At 38.7% G+C, this 20355-nt stretch overlaps 1 protein-coding gene across 1 annotated transcript; it reads left to right on the plus strand.

Annotated features, from left to right (window-relative positions):
• The first annotated feature begins 845 nt into the window (after positions 1–845).
• Positions 846–11471, plus strand: PVALB (parvalbumin). Its single transcript, XM_026700076.2, has 4 exons — positions 846–1046; positions 8020–8152; positions 10281–10390; positions 11262–11471. Exons 1-4 carry the CDS (start codon positions 986–988, stop codon positions 11288–11290), a joined length of 333 nt encoding a protein of 110 aa, XP_026555861.1. The 5' UTR covers positions 846–985; the 3' UTR covers positions 11291–11471.
• Positions 11472–20355: the final 8884 nt, after the last annotated feature.

Genomic DNA, 20355 nt, shown 5'->3' on the forward strand with positions numbered 1-20355 from the left:
GACAGAGACAGAGACAGAGACAGAGAGGTTTCTTATTTACAGGGCGGGAATCGGGAGTTCATTCATTGGGTGACCTTGGGCAAATTCCTTCTGCTGTCTAGGAGTCTGCCTTGAGGATGAATGCAGAGACAAGGAAGGAAGGAAGGAAGGAAGGAAGGAAGGAAGGAAGGAAGGAAGGAAGGAAGGAAGGAAGGAAGGAAGGAAGGAAGGGGATGGGAAGGAGGGAGGGAGGGGGAGGAAGGAAGGAAGGGAGGAAGAAAGGAAGAAAGGTAGGGTGGAAGGAAGGAAAGAAGGAAGGGAGGGAGGGAGGGAGGGAGGGAGGGAGGAAGAAAGGGAGGATGGAAGGAAGGAAAGAAGGAAGGAAAGGAGGGAGGGAGGGAGGGAGGGAGGAAGGAAGGAAGGAAGAACTTAGCTATTTCTTTGCAAGTATCTTCCTGGCTCGGATGAAAGATAGGAGCGATTTTACAACCAGTCCCTTATTATTATTATTATTATTATTATTATTATTATTATTATTATTATTATTATTATTATTATTATTATTATTATTATTATATAGTGCTGGTTTGGCATTGGTCCGTTTTTTCTGCTTCACTGCTTCCCCACCACCCCCTCTCACCCCCCTCCCGTTTCTCCGTGCCCTAAATGGCTATTTCCCCAGCCCAGACAAAAACAAAGTCTTGGTTCTTGACCGGGTCTTGGTCCCTGTTGCAAAGTGGCGCGCCTGGCCGAGCGACCCGCAGCGCTGTCCTCGGCGCGCGTCTCGCCGCCCTTGTGCTGCTGCTGCTGCTGCTGCTGCTGCTGCTGGCAGCGGTGGTGGCTGGCACGGGTCCAGCTTTATCCCGGTGTGCCATCCCCGCCCAGCACTGCAGCTCTGGTCATATGAGCAAAACCGAGGAGAAGGGCACTTTGCCCCCCTCCCCCCTCCACCTGAAGTCTTTCCTTGCACTTTCTCTCCCACTCTTTCCCCCAAACAGTTGCGAGGATGGCGATGGCTGACTTGTTCGCCGGCGAGGAGATCAAGAAGATGTTGAGAGCCTTTGCGGGTGAGCCTTTCCAACGGGGCAGGAGGGATGGGAGCGGGGGAAGGTGCCCGCGTTGCTGAAAAAGTGGAGCTCAAGCAGGAAGAGAGGGGATCGGAGGCGCGGGGAGAAGGGAGAGAGAGCGGGGGGGGGGGCTGGGTGCCCAGCCAAAGCGGGCACAGGCGGGAAGAGTCCGGGGACGAGTCTCCCTGCGCCAACTTCCTTGAGTGGAAAGGAGACGCGGAGAGGCGGCGGCTGTGCTGCGCTAGCGGAGACCGCACGTTTTATCAGCCCGAGGAAGAGAGTCCAAAGGAAGTTTCTGGCTTTACCCTTCAGCCAGGGACACCTAGCTAGATCTTTTGCACTGCAGCTCCCGCAAAGCCGGACTCTACGACCCGGGCATAGAAAAGTTGCCACGCCACAAACCTGGAGAAGGTTTGGGTTGCCACTTGAGCAATATTCCCTTCTGCTTCCCCATCTTTCCAAGAGTTTCAATTTCTTGTCATAGACTTGGTTTATTTATTTATTTTACTTGCTTTTTTTGTTTTTTTGAAAGGAGGCGGGAGGAAAGCAATTACTTTCAATGAAGTCTCTTACAGATTACAGATTAACAGAGTTGGAAGGGATCTTGTAGGTCATCTAGTCCAACCCCTCCCCCCAAAAGCAGGAAACCCTACACCATTTCTAACCAATGGCAGTCCAGTCTCTTCTTGAAAGCATACAAGGGCAGAATGAAAATATGAATGGTCAAATTTCCTTGCAAGTTTCCATATTTGATGCTGGCACCTAGTGATTAGTTTTTGTCCCTAAATGGGGATTCTGGACACAATAGATGCTCCCTTGCGACCATGAGCTCAAGGGGCAGAAAGGTCAGGTTAAAACACAACCGGGCCCAGGGTCAGCTTATTCTACTTCTTCTGGGGGGGGGGGAGGAATCCACAGAGGTCTGATGCAAGAAAGAAGAATGGCAAGCTCCCACACATTGCCAGCTGCATCAGAAAGATTATTTCTCCTGGTGTTGCTCAGCATGCAAACCACATCCACTGAATTTCCTTCTAGCAAGGATGTAAAAGATCTCATCTCCTGCCTTCTTCGATATCTGGCCACACTAATCTCTCCAATTCTCCCTTTATTGAACATATCTTCGGTGTATATATTCCTTTGCTATTATACGCATCACTGTACCTTGGTAATACAATTATTCTTCCTTAGTTTGCTTCTGTTGCATGAACTTTTAAGTCACACAATTCGCTGGGAAATTCCATATAACTTCAGTATGCCCAGACTGCAGATGGCTGTACTACTGTCAAGTAATACCATTAGGCATGGCTGAACATAGAACTGTTTGGTTTAGCATTAGGAAGTCTGGTGCCCTCCAAATATATTGGACTGCATGGTCAACATTGTCTGTTTGGCATAGTCTTCTTTTCCTCCAAAATCTGGATTAGTTTACCTAGAAGACAAATCTGGATTAAAAATCTCATTCAAGCAAGCCCTTGCTATTTCACCCAAGTTTTTCAGGGCTCTTCACTTCTATGGGATTTTATTTTTCTCTGTATTATATTTATATCCCACCTTTTTTTTTCTTTTTACAGTTCAGGGTGTGTATGTAATGTTCCTTTTTCCTGTTCTCCCCACAACAGCAATCCTGTGAGGTAGGTTGGGTTGAGGGAGTGAATGATCCAAAGCCATCCACAAGGCTAGAACTTAGAGTCTTACAGTTTTGCTCCAGTATCTTAAAGTACTGTCCCAAGCCAGCTCTCTGGAATTGTCACTCTCTCAAACCATCTGATATCATATGGTTGAGACAGGAATGAACAGACTTCAAACTTACAAAATCCACTTTATTTTTTGCAAAAAAACCAACAACCCCCAAAACCTATGATCTTTGAATCAACCCCAAATAAAAGCATAGCAGCTTGACGGCTAGACATATGCTTGCAATTTAAAACATTCTTAACCCATGAATTTATTTTCAGCAACACGGCTGAATTCACAGTTTAGTTATGGAATGGTTTTTCTTCATCCTCTCAATTGGGGAAGAGGAGCCTGTTTATTCTGAGAAGTAGAAATCTGAACATTCCACCAAAAAAAGAGAGAAATGGGCTTCTAATTGTCCAGTCATGGGCTAATATATGCTTCTTTGTGTATATCTGCTTAATGCAAGCAACCAGCTAAATTGTGTCCTTCCCCCTTTTACTTAAACACTGCAATTTTTGTGTGATTTTTTGCTGTGACCTTGGATAAATGCCCTGAATGAAACAGTAGCACTTGCACCAGGAAAGTGTGCCATAGAACAGATTTCTCCTGGAGTGGACTGATTTCCAACTCACATCTTCCTCTTTTTTCTGTTCATTGATTTCCTCTAAATTTTCATGCAGTGCCAGAAAAAGAAATCTGTCCAAATGAAAGACATTGCCAATCAGAGCACTTCTTAAAGTCACTGTATCAGATTTCCCCATTACCTCTCCTGGATGTAAAAACCAAGGTGACAATTATTATTTCAGTATTTAAACTCAGCCATTTAAACTCTTGAGGATTATCATCAATATTATTAATGTTGTTCTTACTGTTGTTGTGGGAGGTGTGTGCGTGTGCGTGTGTGTGTGCGTGTGAGAGAGAGAGAGAGAGAGAGAGCGCAAGATAGAAGCTCATGTCACTGCTGTGATATAGTACAAAGCCTGTTTTATAGCAGTCTCCTAAATAATATCTCACCACCTCCATGCGCACTGTGAGATAATTTATACAAAATATACACTGGAGAAAACCTTAAACAAATCGTTATTTGTCAACCCCTTTTAATTATAGCCTTCCCTTCTGTTTAGGATGCAGACAGCAATGTTAAAATATGGAAATTAAGGAAACAGTCTTCTGAACTCTTGACTGACAATGGGAAATTCTCCCATGATTTTTTTTTTCCTGCTACAGAATGGTGGTTAAAATATCTGTCTTCTCTCATTTTCTTGAAACTATACTTCTTTTCTTGTAGAACTCTGCCAATGCCCTGGACATCCATTGGACTTCAGAAAAATTCCTCTCTTGTTCTCTGGGCTATAACCAGGCCACTGAACTGCTAGATCCTGTATCCGCGCGCACCCCCCCCCCCCAAAAAAAACTCTTAAATTCTTTGCTTGATGTTTAAAGTACTTCTTTTGTTACAATCTGAAGTGTCTTGAATCTTTTGGGTGAAACTGTGAATATCATGCAATCATGAATATATTAATCTCCTGCGTTACATCTAGTTTAGTCCTCATTTGCAAAAGTTCACAGTTGGGACATATCTGTAGACTGAAGGGAGGGGGAGAGAGACAGAGAGATGAGAGACAGAGAAAGAGGAAGAGAAGTGATTATCTTTCAGCATCTTAGGCTGGTTTCCTGATCAGGTCCTAAAATGTAGCTGAAGGCAAATTAGGTCACCTGGATGACTTTGGGTCAGTCAGCCTCTTGTGGCAGAGCTCACACCTCTCAGGATGGTTGCAGTGGGAAAATAGGAAATCAAAGCATTAATTATGGTACCTTGGATTTTGTAAAATACAGTTGGAATATAAATCTGTTAATAATTATAACATCATTACTACATCTGGCTTTAATAAGTAAACAAAAAAATAAAACAAAAAGGTGAAATATCAGCTGTAAATACCATGGAGCAGGGATCTTTACTGCAAATGGTACAATTACCATGTTGGCACATTGGTTAGAAGGCAGCATTGCAGACTAATTTTGCTGACTACCAACTGCCAGAAATTCGGCAGTTCAATTCTCACCAGCTCAACATTGATCCTTTCATCCTTCCAGTATTAGGGTCAGTATTAGAAGACCCAGATTGTTGGGGGCAATAAGTTGACTCTGTAAACCACTTAGAAAGGGCTGTAAAGCACTGTGAAAACAGTATGTAAGTCTAAATGCTAAATAATTCAGAATGACAATACATATACGCCCTGGTCAACAGATGGTGGGTTCTTACAATTCCCATTTTAACACTACCTTAACCCTTTTCCTTCTTAAAAACTAAATGCTATATTTGCATCCTTTTTGGTTTGAGGTTCCCTACTATGCTTTTCAAAATACCACAAAAATAGTCTTGTTGTCTCCATTATGGCTGTGCAATGCTTCACAAATAATTTGGAGATGGTGCTTCTAGCAAGGTAGAAGATGAAAATAAGTATTCAATAGACAACGGCAATTCTTTAAAGCAACCACATCATTTCCTAGGAATGTGAAGGTGCCCTCTGTGGTTGTGGTCTGATCTTTGGAAAAGATATGGCTGCTTTACAGAACTGAAGATAGGTGTTAACTTCATAATCCTGTGGGCACCGAAGCACCTTTTGGAACCACATCCAAAGACTACTCCCTGATATTCATAGGCTCATTTTCCCAACTGCAGTTTCAATTGGCATGAGGATGTAACTGCAACCTAATGGTCTCTTTTGTTCACATAATGTGGCCACATCTAATTTGTAGGGTAATCAATTTGCAGTCATCCCTTGGCAGTCCCAATTAAAAGCAGTTTTATTTCATATAAAGTGACAAGGTCTTGCTATAATAAGATAGGTACAATCCATGCCTGTGTTCAAAGCAATTAGATAAGAAGCCTTGCTTCTGGAGTTGTCACAAGTGTGTATTATCTATGTACATCTACATGGTCATCTATTCACTATCTAGTCCATGATGCTTTCCAAGTGAATACGCCAGCATTTTGTGTTATGTAAAATACTAGGTACTCCTACAAATAAAACAAGGAAGAAAAGCAAGGAGCAAAGTGAATTTTTACAAGGGTAGAAAGCAGGAGACGGTGAGTTCAAGTCCCACCTTAGCCACGAAAGCCAGCTGGGTGACTTTGGGCCAATCACTCTCTCTCAACCACACCCACCTCAAAGGGTTGTTGTTATGAGGAAACAGGAGGGGGAAGGTGTGTTGGACATGTTCACTACCTTGAACTATTTGCAAAAATAATTAAGATACAAATGAGCAATAGAATAAATAAATAAATATTAGTGACAGATTACACACAGCAGCATCAATTTTGCTTGTTACAGTCACCTAATTTTTGCATTCTTCCTGCCAACAGATGACCTTGACTTGGTGATGTCTCACACTATTGAGTTAAAGTACTATCCATCCATCCGTTCATCCACCCATCCATGAATCATAAACTTTGTTGCTTCCATTGCCAGTCCCTATCCTATATCCACTGCATCTGTCTCAAATCACTGCCAAACGCTATTTAGTTATTTATGAGCATGCCCATCATTAAAGGCAAGGTTCACAGTTATTTGCTCTATCTTGCCTGCTTCCTGTTTCAACCAGTGGGAAAAGATACAGCAACCAGGGCTCACTAAGAGGACTGGGATTGGTTTGCCCTCAACACTTTGCAAGGCTTGTCCAGCCTAGCTTTTCAAACACTTTTGCACAAGTTGATCATCTCCCAGGGTGGATGGGTGGGAGGGAGGGAGGGAGGGAATCAGTCCTAGAAAGTAGGGAGGTGGGGCAAAAGCATAGGGAGAATGCTGGATAGTGACTACAGGGAAGAGAGTTAGCCTGCGCTTCCCAGTACTCCCCAAATATACTTATCATCATTTCTAGCAGTCGGATAGAGCTTTCTAGATTTATGCTCTGCTGTAATATCCTTACAATACCAACAAAGTCATATCAGCCATCGCTTCCTTCTCTTTTCTCTTGAATACATGTTCCACCACAAGATTGCTATTGCTCAGCAATAGATCAGAGATGCAAGAAATTTCTTGTTCACTGTATATGATCTATATGATCACTGTATAGCTATACCATATCTTCACAGTCAACACATTATTTACATAAATCTTATTTATATAAATGTCCTTATTATTTACATACATTTCATGGTGTTTCTCTCTCTGATTCTCCTGAGAAGTGCATGCCTGGATCCCATTTTCAAGCACTATAGTCACAGAATGGGACAATTTACTGTGGCCGACTCTCCACAGCTAGCCCTCCATGGCCAACTCACCATGGGCCAACTCTCCTTGGCCAACTTGCCGCGGGACAAGAATCACACTAATATATTTTAAAAAATGGTGAAATAGAATAGAATGGTGGAAAAGAAAGGATGCCAAAGGAGAGACAAAATTACATGTGAATGACAAAAATTAAAATGTTTTAATGATTTTAAATAATTGACTTGTTGGATTGTCCTGTGAAGAGTTGGCCCATGATGAGTTGGCCTTGGTGAGTGGTCCCACAGTGAGGACCGTGGCAAATTGACTGTGGCAAGACAGTCATGACTATAGTGATGCCCAGGTTTCTGCAGGTATCTCCTAGCCTGCAGACCTTGGATAATTTGAATAATGCAGTGAAGTGGAGGAAGACAAATGACATAGAAGCCCATTACTACTATCTGTCATGTGGAAATAATACAAATAATTTATTTTAAAACAGTATTTAAAACAGTACTTAGTGTACTGTATTTTTATTTACTACTATTGACTAGTTGTTTGACAGCTGCTTTGGGAAGATTGCTGTCCTCAAAAAAAGGAGATCAATCTATCAATCAATAACAAAGAAAACCAAACCGCTCAAGGACAAAGAAATGGCACAGGGTGTAGCACATAAAGTTAATGCTTGGCTACCATAGATTAACAGGGTCTCCTCTTACAATATATATATATGCATATAGATTGGCTTTCTGCAATCTGTATGGGAAGCTGCAGTCCCACATATCTGGAAAAAAATAGAATAAGCAAGGCTGAAATAGGTACTAATATTTGGTCATTTTTGGTTCAATATTATTTACATTTGGTGGGTGAACTATCTCCACTGAGAAGTATTCTATTTTCAGTTATTGGCTCAAGCTAGGATGGCATTCATTGGCATAGTTAAATCACCTAACGTTGCTTTCCCCCAAAAATGAACAATCATGCATCAATTATTTGCTCCTATATTGTGAAAATGAATGGACCATGTCTTCTACAAAAGGGGAAAAAATGCTCATGCAAACTGAATTCTGTTCATTTTCCTGCAGCTACCAATTCTTTTGACTACAAGAAATTCTTTGAGATATTGGGATTGAAAAATAAAAGCGTCCAAGAACTGAAAATGTTTTTCAGCATTCTGGATACAGATAAAAATGGCTATCTTGAAACCGGTGAAATACAGTAAGCAAAGATTAATATTCCTTTCATAATATGTACCAATTGAAATGTGCTATATGCTAGTAATGTGGAATACAGATTGATTTTTTTGACACTGTCTGACTACTAGTAGAAAAATGCAGACATAGTTGACAATCTCCCACAATTCTAGCCATACTGAAAGTATAGCTATCTATACTACTCTGTTACTAATAAATCAGATATACTATTCTCATTAAAGAAATAAAATCAGAACGGAAACTGAATCTAAAATTCTGAACTGAATTAAATGTTATTCCTAATACAAAATCTAACTAACTTGCAGGGCAGAGCGGTAGAGGAGAAAATGTTAATGATATGTTAAAGAATACAATCTATGTTATACATATGAGCAAATCATGGAATTGTCCAAGCCCATCATCATCCCCAAGTGCCAAAGGAGGGGGAGGTGTATCATTTGGGGAGCTCTGATGATCACAATTTTCTATTTCTTAAACTAATTGTAGACAGTTTTATATGTTTGCATATTGGTTTTTAACTTGTTTTTTTGCCTGTTAAGAACCACCAAGAATTACTTAGATGAGATGGGCAGACATAAAAAATAAAATAAATCAAAATAATAAATTTCCCTCCAGCCCATCAAACAGGTAAAATCTATTCTTTATTTGTGTTGACTTTTCAAACATTTCTCATGATGTTCAACCAAAATCTATTCTCCTGAAACCTAACTCCATTAAATCTATTCTGGTTTTAAGTCCATTAAGAGTCCATCTACTCTTTTCTGTGGAAAAATTCTGTAGGGCAGCTTCAAACCAATAGAGCTTGAATTACAGATACTGAGAATAGATTCAAATAACCACTATAGCATCTGAAATTGTGCTTTTTCTAGTTGCATTCTCTTCCTTGTTAAGTACCAAACATGTGACAATGTCTTTTCTAGGCAAATTTAAGGTCATTCATTCAAGGTTTTTCCCCCTCTAGTCTTGTACTAAAACACAAATATAAACTAAAGAGAAAGCACATAAATCTAGACAAGTCAGAAAGGAAGATGCTGAGGGTGATGACTAGGAATTAATGGCATCCTGTTTCCCTTAAGAATTAAGTGGATGGATTAAACATGAGAATATAGTAGTCCAGTAATATTCTTCAGTTCATGAATGTGTCAGAAGTATACTTTCTCATCAAACCACTTTGCATTCTGCTGTAATCCATTCCACTTGAACCAAAGGTGTTTTTCTAAAAGGCAACTGGACTTTCTTGAAGTTTTTTTTCTTGAAGATGTTTTGCTTCTCATCCAAGAAGCTTCTTCAGTTCATGAAGAACTAAATGGAGAAGTGAAACATTTTTAAGCAAAAACCAAAAAAGTTCAGTTGTCTTTGGAAAAGCACTTTTGGGACAACCATGACCTGGATAATTGAGAATCTACACAGACATTCCACTTGAATATCCATTTTCCATGAAGATGACCTTCAGGACTATGTAGAAATTTGAGGTGGTCCAAAATGAAGGAGAGTAATCTTTATTGGGTGATGACTTCTGCAAACACAAGGCATTCAACCTATGAAGTTCAGTTGCTGCCATTAGTTCCAGGGTGGTCGATCATTAAAGTCCTCTGTACTTTAGGCTTCACACACGAAACAACCTGTCTCATTCCTTATATGACCTCCCTCCTCAATAAGCTAAGATACACAGAAATAATTTTGGGGGGAAACTAGACTATATAAATAAGATGTATTTTAAAAATCAATTTCATTTTATGACTAAGCCTGAATTTAGTACAGACTACCTATACCTGTCTACTAGATACATTACACTGAAGCCTTTCATTGTCAATTTAAAATCCTTTTCATTCTGCCTGGATTTGTACACGATTTAATTTCTGTTACATCTTTTAGTTCCATTTCAATTTGCGTGGATTTTTCCTTATAAAAATACATTTTGTTTCTTTCTGTTGTTCAAGCATTCAGAAGTTACTGACTCTTAAGATCCAGATGAGATTAGCTTTTATATTTTTTCAGTTTTCTCCCCCAAACTAATTTTTACCATTTTTTGAAAGAAAATAAAAGTCTATATGTATATAACAAATATAAATGTTTATAAAAACCATTACTTCTGCAATCAGTTCTTCTGTTCTTTTCCTTTCCACTCACAGGGTGATGTTGCAGATTTTTTCCCCCAATAGCAGGCATCTCACTGAAAAAGAAACCCAGGAATTCATGGGTGCTGGAGATAAAGATGAGGATGGCAAAATAGGTATTGATGGTAAGTTTGCTGTCCTAGACAAATCAACTTTCGTACCAGAAAAGCTCAGAATTAAATAACCTGATTATAATAATATAAATAACCTCATTATGCATTCAAAGTCTTAAGGGGCTGCTCAGACCATTGAGCCTTATCTCTTGTTTGGTCCAGAAATCCAAATTATAGTATCTCCCAAATACTATAATTTAGATTTCAGAGTATTTGAGCAGTTGCAGTGAAAAGGTTTGACCCCTCTCTCATGAAATGGTTCTACTATTAAGGTGTTTCTGTGTCAATAGATATGTACAGCTTCAGTTTATCAATTACTTTAGTCAACGAAGTGTTGCTCTAATCCCATTTTCTCAAGGCTAAATATTAGGCCTACAAGTGACAGGCCAGGTTGGTTTGTGATGAACCGCTTTACCAGAGGCAAGGATTGCAATTCTCCCTGAGAAAACACAATTTCTTTCAAAGAGGCACTTCCTGTCAGCTCACAAATCTTTCCAAACTGATGCTCTCCAGAAATGTTAGGATTACATCTCCTGAAATTCCTAATCAGCAACGCAGCTATAGATGGTTGAGAATGATAATATCTAGGAATATAAAAACATAAGAAGCTGCTTTATAAGTTTCATCCTTGGTCCATCTATCCTAGTATAGTCAACACTAACTCAGATCTGGTGTTGTTAGATGGGTTGATGTTTTCCCATTCCTATCTGGACAGTGTAGAAATTGAATATGAGACAACCTTCTGCACAGGAAATGCATGATCTATCCCTTACCTCTCGACTGCTGTGGGACAGGGAAACCAACAATGTTGGTTGCATCTGCCACAGCTATCTCTTTTGTATATTAATCATTTATTTCCTTCTCATTTTTATCGTTCTTCCAGAATTTATCATCCTGGTGAATCAATCATAAAGGTTTGGAATCACCTGAATCCTTATCATTTATCACCTGATTCCACTTGTTTGTATGGGCCTCTTTTATTCTCCACCTGTTCATCTATCTTGTTCTATACTTCAACTGTCTGCTGCAGTCCTGTAACTCTGTAATTGTGCTGGAAATGCTCTTAAAATAATAAAGGTCACATCAATCTGGACTCTCTTCTCGTTGCTTCTCTTATGTTGTTTTGGCATGAAGGGGAAGGGACACTATGAAAGGATTGGGAAGACATTTTTTCAATAAAGGTATATTGCAAGAGTGCCTAATTTAATCTCATCATATCTTGTTATTGCTTTCTGGCAAGATTGACTTTTTTTCCAGAAACTTTCCTGCACATGTACACATACACGTGTTCATGGGAACTTTACAAATCTACAGTGATAGCAGTTACAAAACTTTATTTAACAGCCAATTCCTTTAAGTGAAATTGTCACAATACTTTACAATATTTCTTACCTGCCTCGGATTTTGCTTATTTACAAAAATGATAGATGACTATTTCCCTATTCATATATTCAGAAAATTATGTATGTCTGGAAGATACCTTATACACAGCCTTTGCAACTATTTCAAACAAAGGCAGTCAGACTGGTTCTAGAATGGACAATAGGGCATGTCTTACTGGCAGTGCCAGTAAGTAGCCTGTATGGGAAACAAAATGAATCATACTACTTCCCCAAAATTCAGATGAACAGAAAAGAGATAGCTTCACTCAGATTTTTCTGCAGTTAATACCATTCCTGCCTTAGGGGGTAAAATGCTGTAGAATTTAGCCTCCCAAAGCAACATAAACTTATTCTAGATCTTATCCATTGCAAGAGAAGTTTTCATGTGAAACCCTGCCCAACCATTTTTCTTTCTCCTGAATCTTTGCTACTCTCTGTAGCAAATTTCTGACACTGTGAGCTATTATCAGAAACTGAGAACTGCCTGTTATTTCCTCTAGATATTTCTGCTCACTGTTGCGTATGTCCTGTTCACCTCCTGAATGGACTACTGTAATGTCTATGGAGATTCTCAGTCATCCAGGTCATGGTTGTCCCAAAGGTGCTTTTTCAAGAGGCAATTGGATTTTCTGGTTTTTCTTTGAAGATGTTTCGCTTCTCATCCAAGAAGCTTTTTCAGAAAATTTATTCTACTGTAATTTACTCTACATGGGGTTGCCCTTGAAGAATATTTGGAAGTATTTTGAAGCTTCAAAATGTCGTTCAAAATACAGTGCAGTTACGAGTGCACATTATGAAACCTGTTACAGTTGTTAGTTTGCTTCCAGGACAGTTTAAGATCCTGTTCTGACCTTTAAAGCACTACATGGCATGGGATTGACTCTTCCCTATTACATTTACCTGTTCCATCAGCCAGGTAGGATGGGATCCAGGAAGTGAGACTTTTCTGCCTTTTCTGTTGTAGCACTCACCCTGTGGAACATCTTACCTTGACAAGCGACTGGGCTCATCCCTACTGAACTTCTAGAAGGCCCTTGGTTTAATCAGCAGGCCCATGATCTCTTGAGAACAGGAAGCTGGCAAGATGACTTTGTATATGAGTTTTTAAAGTTCTCCTGTGCCTTATTATATGCATGTTTTATTGTTTTAATGTATTTTTTTGTTTTTTATTGTATGCTGCCCAGAATCATAGTAGTGAGATGGGTGACTACATAAATCTAATAAATAAATAAAGCAAGCAAGCAAGCAAGAAATCTCTTTCCAACCCTCACTCAGAAATGAATATAACTTTCATATGCATTCACCGGGACAATATAAAAGGCAATGCATTTTTAACACTTGCAAGGAAGAGGAATGTAGCAACTTTGAATTTAGCAACTTTGGACCTTGTCAAAACAGCTTCCTTCCTTAGGATGGCTTGTACTCTTTGTACAATGAAGTCCTGCTTCCTAGATAGTGCATCTTAGTTGCAGTCCTTCTGTATAACTTCAGTTCTTCCCTTCTACCTTTGCCCCAGGGAGCTTGCATACATTGCATTCTTGACTGAAAAAAGAATGGAACTGAGATTGTGTTATAACATGGTTGTCCAACTTTTTGGCTTGCCTGGGCTGCATTGAGTGAAGAGGAATTGTTTTGGGTCACATATAAAATATATAATATAGTTAATGTATTTAATTAACACATTTCCTTTATTTTTTATAATCTTGTGGGGCCACATTATTAGTTTTGCAGGGCCATATTACAGCCCATGGGCTGCAGATAGGTTATATCTATGTTAGAATATGGAATAAAGCAAGGTCTAAGTGTAGGAAGTTATGGGTGTTATGGATACCATCAAAATTGTATGCACCTCATCTGTGCATTTTAGGACATTATTAGACCTAGGACATTCAATTCAATGAAAGCAGGAGTCTGAAACTCCTTGGCTCCTTCTACTTAGATTATAGCAGAGCTTCTCAGCTCTGATTGTGATTTTCTCACAGCCTTTTCTAACTAGGTTTTTCAAGAGGTTGCTGGGAATACCAAGAGACTTTGATTAAGAAAATAAACTTTGTTTTGCACTTTGCACAAACTTTGCATGGCACACAATGTTGGCAAGCACTTGCAGTGGTGGGAATTTTACATGCCATGATTCAGCTGCTAATCTGTCACTTTTCTATTGCTGTAAATATTGTAAAATGTGGGTTGTCTAGGTTAGAAATTAATTGTATTGTGATGTTTTCATATTCCAACAGAAGAGAATATATGTAGCTCAGGATTGAACTGTGGAAACCTTGGTGCTCTCTGAGCTTGGTTGTTTGTTTGCAGACATTTCATTAGCCAATTAGATAATATCTGATGATCGGTACCTCAGCTTATGTTACATAGTAGGGTAATGAAACACCTGCAAGCAAATAACTAAGCTCAGAGAACACCAATGTTTGGAGAGTTTTCATATTTTCTGCAATTTGTATGCAGAGGTTCCCTGAGAATTGAACATTATTTCAAGGCTTCCTCTATGGCAAAAAAAAATGAGAAAAGCTGTTGTAGGAGGCTATATGTAAAACTAAGGAGCTATCAGATCACTGGACAACCAAGTGGGCATGATGCAGACTTCTACAGAGGTCTGAATAGCAGTTTCAGGGAAGGCGTATGTGTTATATTAAAGGTGGGGGGAAATTCAAAGTGATTTATCTTGATCTGATTTTCTTTTTACACTTCAAAAATTGGCGTTTTAACAGGGGTGTGTAGATTTTTTCTATATCCACTGTAACTCTTTTCTACAATAGTTCCAGACATTCAGAAAGTTATTGGTATTTTTCTATCACGATACTGGAACAAATCAAGCTATAAACTTGGAATAGTTTAGTAAACTGGGAATGTGGCCATTGAGAAGAACTGGTCACTGCAAATTTTGCAGAACAAATTAAGATGAATGGAGTGGATAGAGATAAAGGAATCTCTCTTACTGTCTGCATACCCATCTATCAGCTGGGGGAGGAGATATATTTTTTAAATTAAGATAGAAACTTCATCTTTTTTCAGATTAAATCACTTTGTATTTACATGTAAAATGCATTCATCCAAAAATGGATGGTGTAAGTATTAACATTACTTTAATGTCACCTACCACCACAATGCTCTTTCTCAATGATTTCTGCTGCCTCACTTTTGAGAAATACTACACATATTAGCATGTATTTTACTGAATACTGTAGTTCACTTTCCATTAATTTTCAGCAATTAGTGGGATTTTATTTTTCAGTTCAGTTCTCATCTATGTAATTCCGGGACAGGATGAGAAAGTATTAGGAAGTAGTTTCTGGACTCTATGGAACAAATACATATAGTAAAGCCACAAGGGCCATAATATATCCTCCAGTTTAAAATAATAGCTATAGATAAAGATTACCATGAATCAATAGGGACAAAGGACATATAGAATTCCATTGGATTGTCAGCCAAGAAGTAATTGCATTGCCCAAACAATTCATTTATCTGCCACCATATCTACAATGCAATATATGCACAATACGGAAGAATTATCTGAATATTAGCAGTAATATATAATACTATTCAAAAATCATTCCCCAAACTAGGGGTGAAATCTATGGTGGAAATAATGTTAATGTCACCACTGAATATTTTGATTTATATGCTATGTATTCAAAAACCCAGACCACTTTCCTTCTGTCTAACCTCAGTAGATTGCCATAGCATCAAATAAGTTCAAATCAATGCACATTGCCTTGAACTCCATGAAAGAAAAACAAATACAAATATGATAAAAATTCAACAAGATAACACTTTCACAGCCATTTGTGAAATGGCTTATCTAAGCAACGGCATCAAAAGCCTACTAAAAGATGTTCTGTAATTTATTTTTCTCCATTTAGAATTGCTGTCATTGTCAATGCTGTCATTGAATAGTAGGCTATGACAAACACATACATATCAATCTTTCCTAAAAATTGTACTTCTAGTTTATAAATAAACCAACAGAACACAGAAAAAGTATTTCTGGGATTCATGCTGTTTCAAGTATTATATGTCCTAGGAATCATAGAAAGGGGAGATGGGAAGAATTTTAATTGGCTCTACCCTTCTCTAGATTGGTTCATTGGTTTTTGATGTCAAAGTACCAACTGACAAACCCAACCAAAGCAAGCACGGCTGAGGCAATCCAATCTCTTTCTGCAAAACTTTACTGAGTATATCATATTGGTAAAGATGAGGGCAAAACCAGATCCCACCATTTCCCACAAAAACCCACATAGTTAAAGTTCAGATTTTCCCTCCTCTCTGTTAGACCAGGTCACATTGTCCAATGGAGTCCTCTGGTATTGTTGTAAGAAAGTCTTTTGGTTTTGGTAAACACCTGTCAAAATCTTCTTGGTTCTCACAGTTGACATCTTGATGTCTAAATCCTAAGTTCTATTTCTCCTTCCCCCCCCCCCCCCAATAGTTTGTTGGCAGGCTGAGAAGTGATAAGCACCTTTTGAAGCTTGACACTTGACAGCAAAAGCGCCTTTTGAAGTTTGACACTTGACACCTTGGATGGATCTCTCCTGGAAGGGGGAAGGGAACCTGTTTACCCCCTTTTCTGGAGTCTATTCTATTTCTGAAGAGTCTACGTGTAACTTCATTCTGCGACCGTGCATAATTCTTAAATGAGAGAGAAATATACGTGGATACCTAGGCTTTCTGTTGCAGATGTTCACCATATGACTCATGGAAGATGATGAGCCTGGAAGCCTAGCTGCTCTCTTCACACAATGCAAACCATGAGGAAGGGGGCATTAAAAGCATTGAACTTTCTTTTCTTTGTGGCACATAAAAAGCAGGCTAAAGCAAAAGAATTCACTTTGAAAATGTAAAGATTTTTTAAAAAAAAGTAAGTTCTTTTATTGGGAAAAAAAAAAAGAACTCTGTGTCAGGTAAGTCTCCATGAAAACAGTCTTTCACATGTCCACCTCCTTGGAGAAGCTCTTTTTATAGCCTGATTCAGTTCAGAAAACAGAAGTCTCTAGAGAAAGGCTTATCCAAAGCGATGTCTTCCTGATGCAGCATAAGCCACTGAAAGTCCTAAAATTCTGCTTAGAGGAAAGGAAACACCAGTATGTCATTGATCTAATGCAGATCGTAACCAAACTGTTTCCTCATGCAATTGGAAGCCCTTCGCTCCAGTGATTATGTGCAGCAGTCGTATATGCTGCATGCACACACACCTTTTCAGGATTGGTTCAGCTGGCTTCTACCTAGCAGGATATCTACATCACAGATGCAGATACTATTCATACATCCCAAATGCTGTCACAGATCAACATACGGCTGTCTTGGACAGGCTCGTGCAACACTGCGGCCTGTTGGGCCACTTTAACATCTCAATCCACACACTGTCTCCAAAATCTGAGATGATCATCCTTCAGTTCTTTAGGCTGACACATACCAGCAGATTTCTTCTCTCTCCTGTGATCAAGACTGTCATCTCAGGTTTTAAAAACTAAATTTCCTTTTTTCAATACAGGATTATGAATTCAGAAAGTGTCTTAAAACATCTTTTTTTCAGCAACCACTGACCTCCCATGGCCAAAAGGTGGCATTACATTATGTTTAAGTCAAATTATTGGCCTTTGGCAATAATTACAGTCCAATGCAAAATGCTTGTAATCAACAAACCTAAGTTGAATTGTTAATGCAGTTGGCGTTTTTATTCGCCTTCCCTATGGACAATTGTATAGAGAGTCATCTTTCTCTCATAGTAATAAATGGGCTCTGCCTGAGTGCAGTCCAACTGAGCAGAACATTTGCAATAATAACAAACACAGAGATTACCTTTATCTTTCTTACTCTGCCTGAGGTATTGAAAAGAGCTGATTTTTTTTCCTGAGTCATACTGATGTTTGTTCTAAGTCCAGCATCATCAATCATGACTAGCAGCAATTTCAAGGGAGCCAGTGAGGTTAAGGCATTTCCCATCCTGCTATCTGAGATCAGAACTGGCATAAAGTTGAACATATAGTAGGAATGGGTATTGTGGAGTGTTTTTAAGGTAACTCTTGTTAATTAATTTTAAGGCAATAATTGGGTGAAGCAGTCTTATGCCAAATCAGCATTATTTGCATTCCTTCCCTTTAAAATTATGGCAATGGGATAGGTTAGTGATAAACAATGATTTTACATTTTTGTAATCATATGCAAGGGAGAAAAATCAGTTCCACACAAGCTCATTCTGGTTTCTTTAAAGATGTCTTAATGTGATGGGGAGCATTCGAATAAAAGCCAGTCTTTCTTATATTTTAGAAAATATTTTTATTGGTGAAATATAACAACTACACAGGAACAAAATGCAATAGTGACAATATAAAAATCCTACATCCACCATAATGATTAAAATAAAGAGAAGAGAAACTAATACTATAGAATCAGGTAGTATCGATTTGTATCAATATTGGATTCTTTATCAATATTCAGTATGAATCAGTTACTTTTATGGTAGCTACCAGCACTAATGGGGGCAGGTAGGAAAACTGACAGAAAATCTAGGTCTCCTTTACAGGCATGTCTGATCTGAATTGCAATATTGTCTAATTGTTTGATAGGACATGTGCATAGCCGGAGACAATAGTGCACACAAGTATTGTTCAGAGAGGAGGTTCATCCTTTCTGAAGGCTGCCTCCATATCTGGAAGTCTTAAGTGAGACAGAGGGCACTCATGTAATAGTGGTGAGGGATCTGTTCTTCTCTGATGTCCTTTTGTTATGGATGATGGGGTATCATACAGTAACAGCAGTCTGAAGCCCTAAACATATACCCCTCTTGTTCGGCTCCTGATCCTTCCCTAGTGCCCTAGACCAGGGGTGTCATACTCGCATCGTCATGGCGGCATCACGTGACGGATTGTGACCTTTTCCCCCTTTGCTAAACCAGGCGTGGGAATGGCCAGCGCATGACACATCCAGCCCATGGGCCATGAGTTTGACAGCCCTACCCTAGATCATCTCTCTGTGGACTTGGGATATTATGTATACTTCTACTGAAAGTAATAAAGAACTATAGTAGGACTGGCTTCCACATGACTGCACAAACTTCTTGACTAGGATTGATTCACACCTGCAGCTAAGTTTATGGGATAATAATAATTCATTAATCAAGTTATAAATGTATGAATTACCTCCATACAATTTTCATTTGATTTTTTTTTCAATGGCTCTAAATTGTGGTGTTATTATTTGTTCCACATTGGTCAATAACAGGTTGATTTGCCATTTTTAAAAGTCAATTTATAATCAATATTTTTGAAATTAACCTGATAGAAAAAACATTACAGAGAATTAACTAGAGCAGTATAAGCCTGGGACTATGGTACAATGCATTTCCTAGACCCTACTGAGCATACACATATCACATGGCTTGTCTATGAGATTATTTAAAGACAGCATTGTTTCAGCTAAATGCTCCCTTGCCACTGCCACCCACATAGCAAGACACCTGCCCTACCTGTCATGTATATGATCCATCTGGCACACTATATTGAAAAGCTAATCAGATAGTCCTTGAAACACAGTCAAGAAAAACCATGCTTATCTTCTAGTGGGAAAAAAGTAATAGAAAAAAAATAATGTCCAGATGATTAAGCAGTAAGGTGCAACATAGCATTCATTATGAGATTTAAAAAATAAAAAATCCACCTTACACACCTACTTCAGATCATACATCCAAGTTATCTTCACTTTCAAGATAATCGGCTTTCTTCTTTATAAGTAACAAAAATATTGTCTGCCTGTTAAAATGTATTAATTCATACATTTTCATTAAATGTTTACAAAAAAGGAAAAATGATATTTGGAGGCATCATTCAGTATTATATTCAGTAATTACAACCTGCTATTGTAGAATTAGTAATCAATTTCTTTGGAAGATGCAGGCAGTTCTAAAAGAAATGTAGGTCAATCTTGCTCACACAGGGAGTAAACTATATTCTGATTGTTAGGCACATAAAGTAGGCACAGTATTTATTGAAATAATCTATTGATGTGTGATTATGCAAGAACAAGAGTTACGCTTGGCCTAACAACCTAAACTCAGACATTGCAAATAATGGGGAATATGGAACCTGGAACTTTACCCTGAATACTATTTTCAATATTTTCCAGCTGTGAGAATCAGTATCTAATATAACAGAGTCATAGAGGGAAAAGAATAAGAAAATGTATTCTATCCAGTGAATCAGATACCTCATAATTTTACCGAGATAGCAATTTGCTGCTATCCCATTAGCTTTTGGATAAAATTGACACATACCGTAACACCTGTGCAACACACATAAAAAAGAAGCAGAGTCTGGGGCTGCATTTTGATTTTTTTCAAGATGCAGATACCCTTTTCCAGGCATACAGATGAATGATTGTAGCATTGGAAAAAAAACAAATGTAAAAAGTTAAACGAAATAAAAATGTATATCTTTATAAACTGATCCAAATGCCCTTTGGAAACCAATAAACCCTATTAGGTATTTGGGGTCGACTAATACAGTAGAACATGCTTCCGTCTCTGCAGAGATCAGTAGGAACCAATGAACTCCACAAAAATAAGAGACTGTGCCATACATTTGT

The sequence above is a fragment of the Pseudonaja textilis genome, chromosome 5, assembly GCF_049901715.1.
Source record: "Pseudonaja textilis isolate UNSWEBS1 chromosome 5, rPseTex1.2, whole genome shotgun sequence".
NCBI lineage: Eukaryota > Metazoa > Chordata > Lepidosauria > Squamata > Elapidae > Pseudonaja > Pseudonaja textilis.

What these genes read in the sequence shown, in the direction of transcription:
- PVALB (XM_026700076.2), top strand. Translation starts at nt 986, where the DNA reads ATGGCGATGGCTGACTTGTTCGCCGGCGAGGAGATCAAGAAGATGTTG. An exon ending in GATGTTGAGAGCCTTTGCGG is followed by an intron (nt 1,047 to 8,019) that starts GTGAGCCTTTCC and finishes ATTTTCCTGCAG; the next exon opens with CTACCAATTCTTTTGACTAC. An exon ending in TGGCAAAATAGGTATTGATG is followed by an intron (nt 10,391 to 11,261) that starts GTAAGTTTGCTG and finishes TCGTTCTTCCAG; the next exon opens with AATTTATCATCCTGGTGAAT.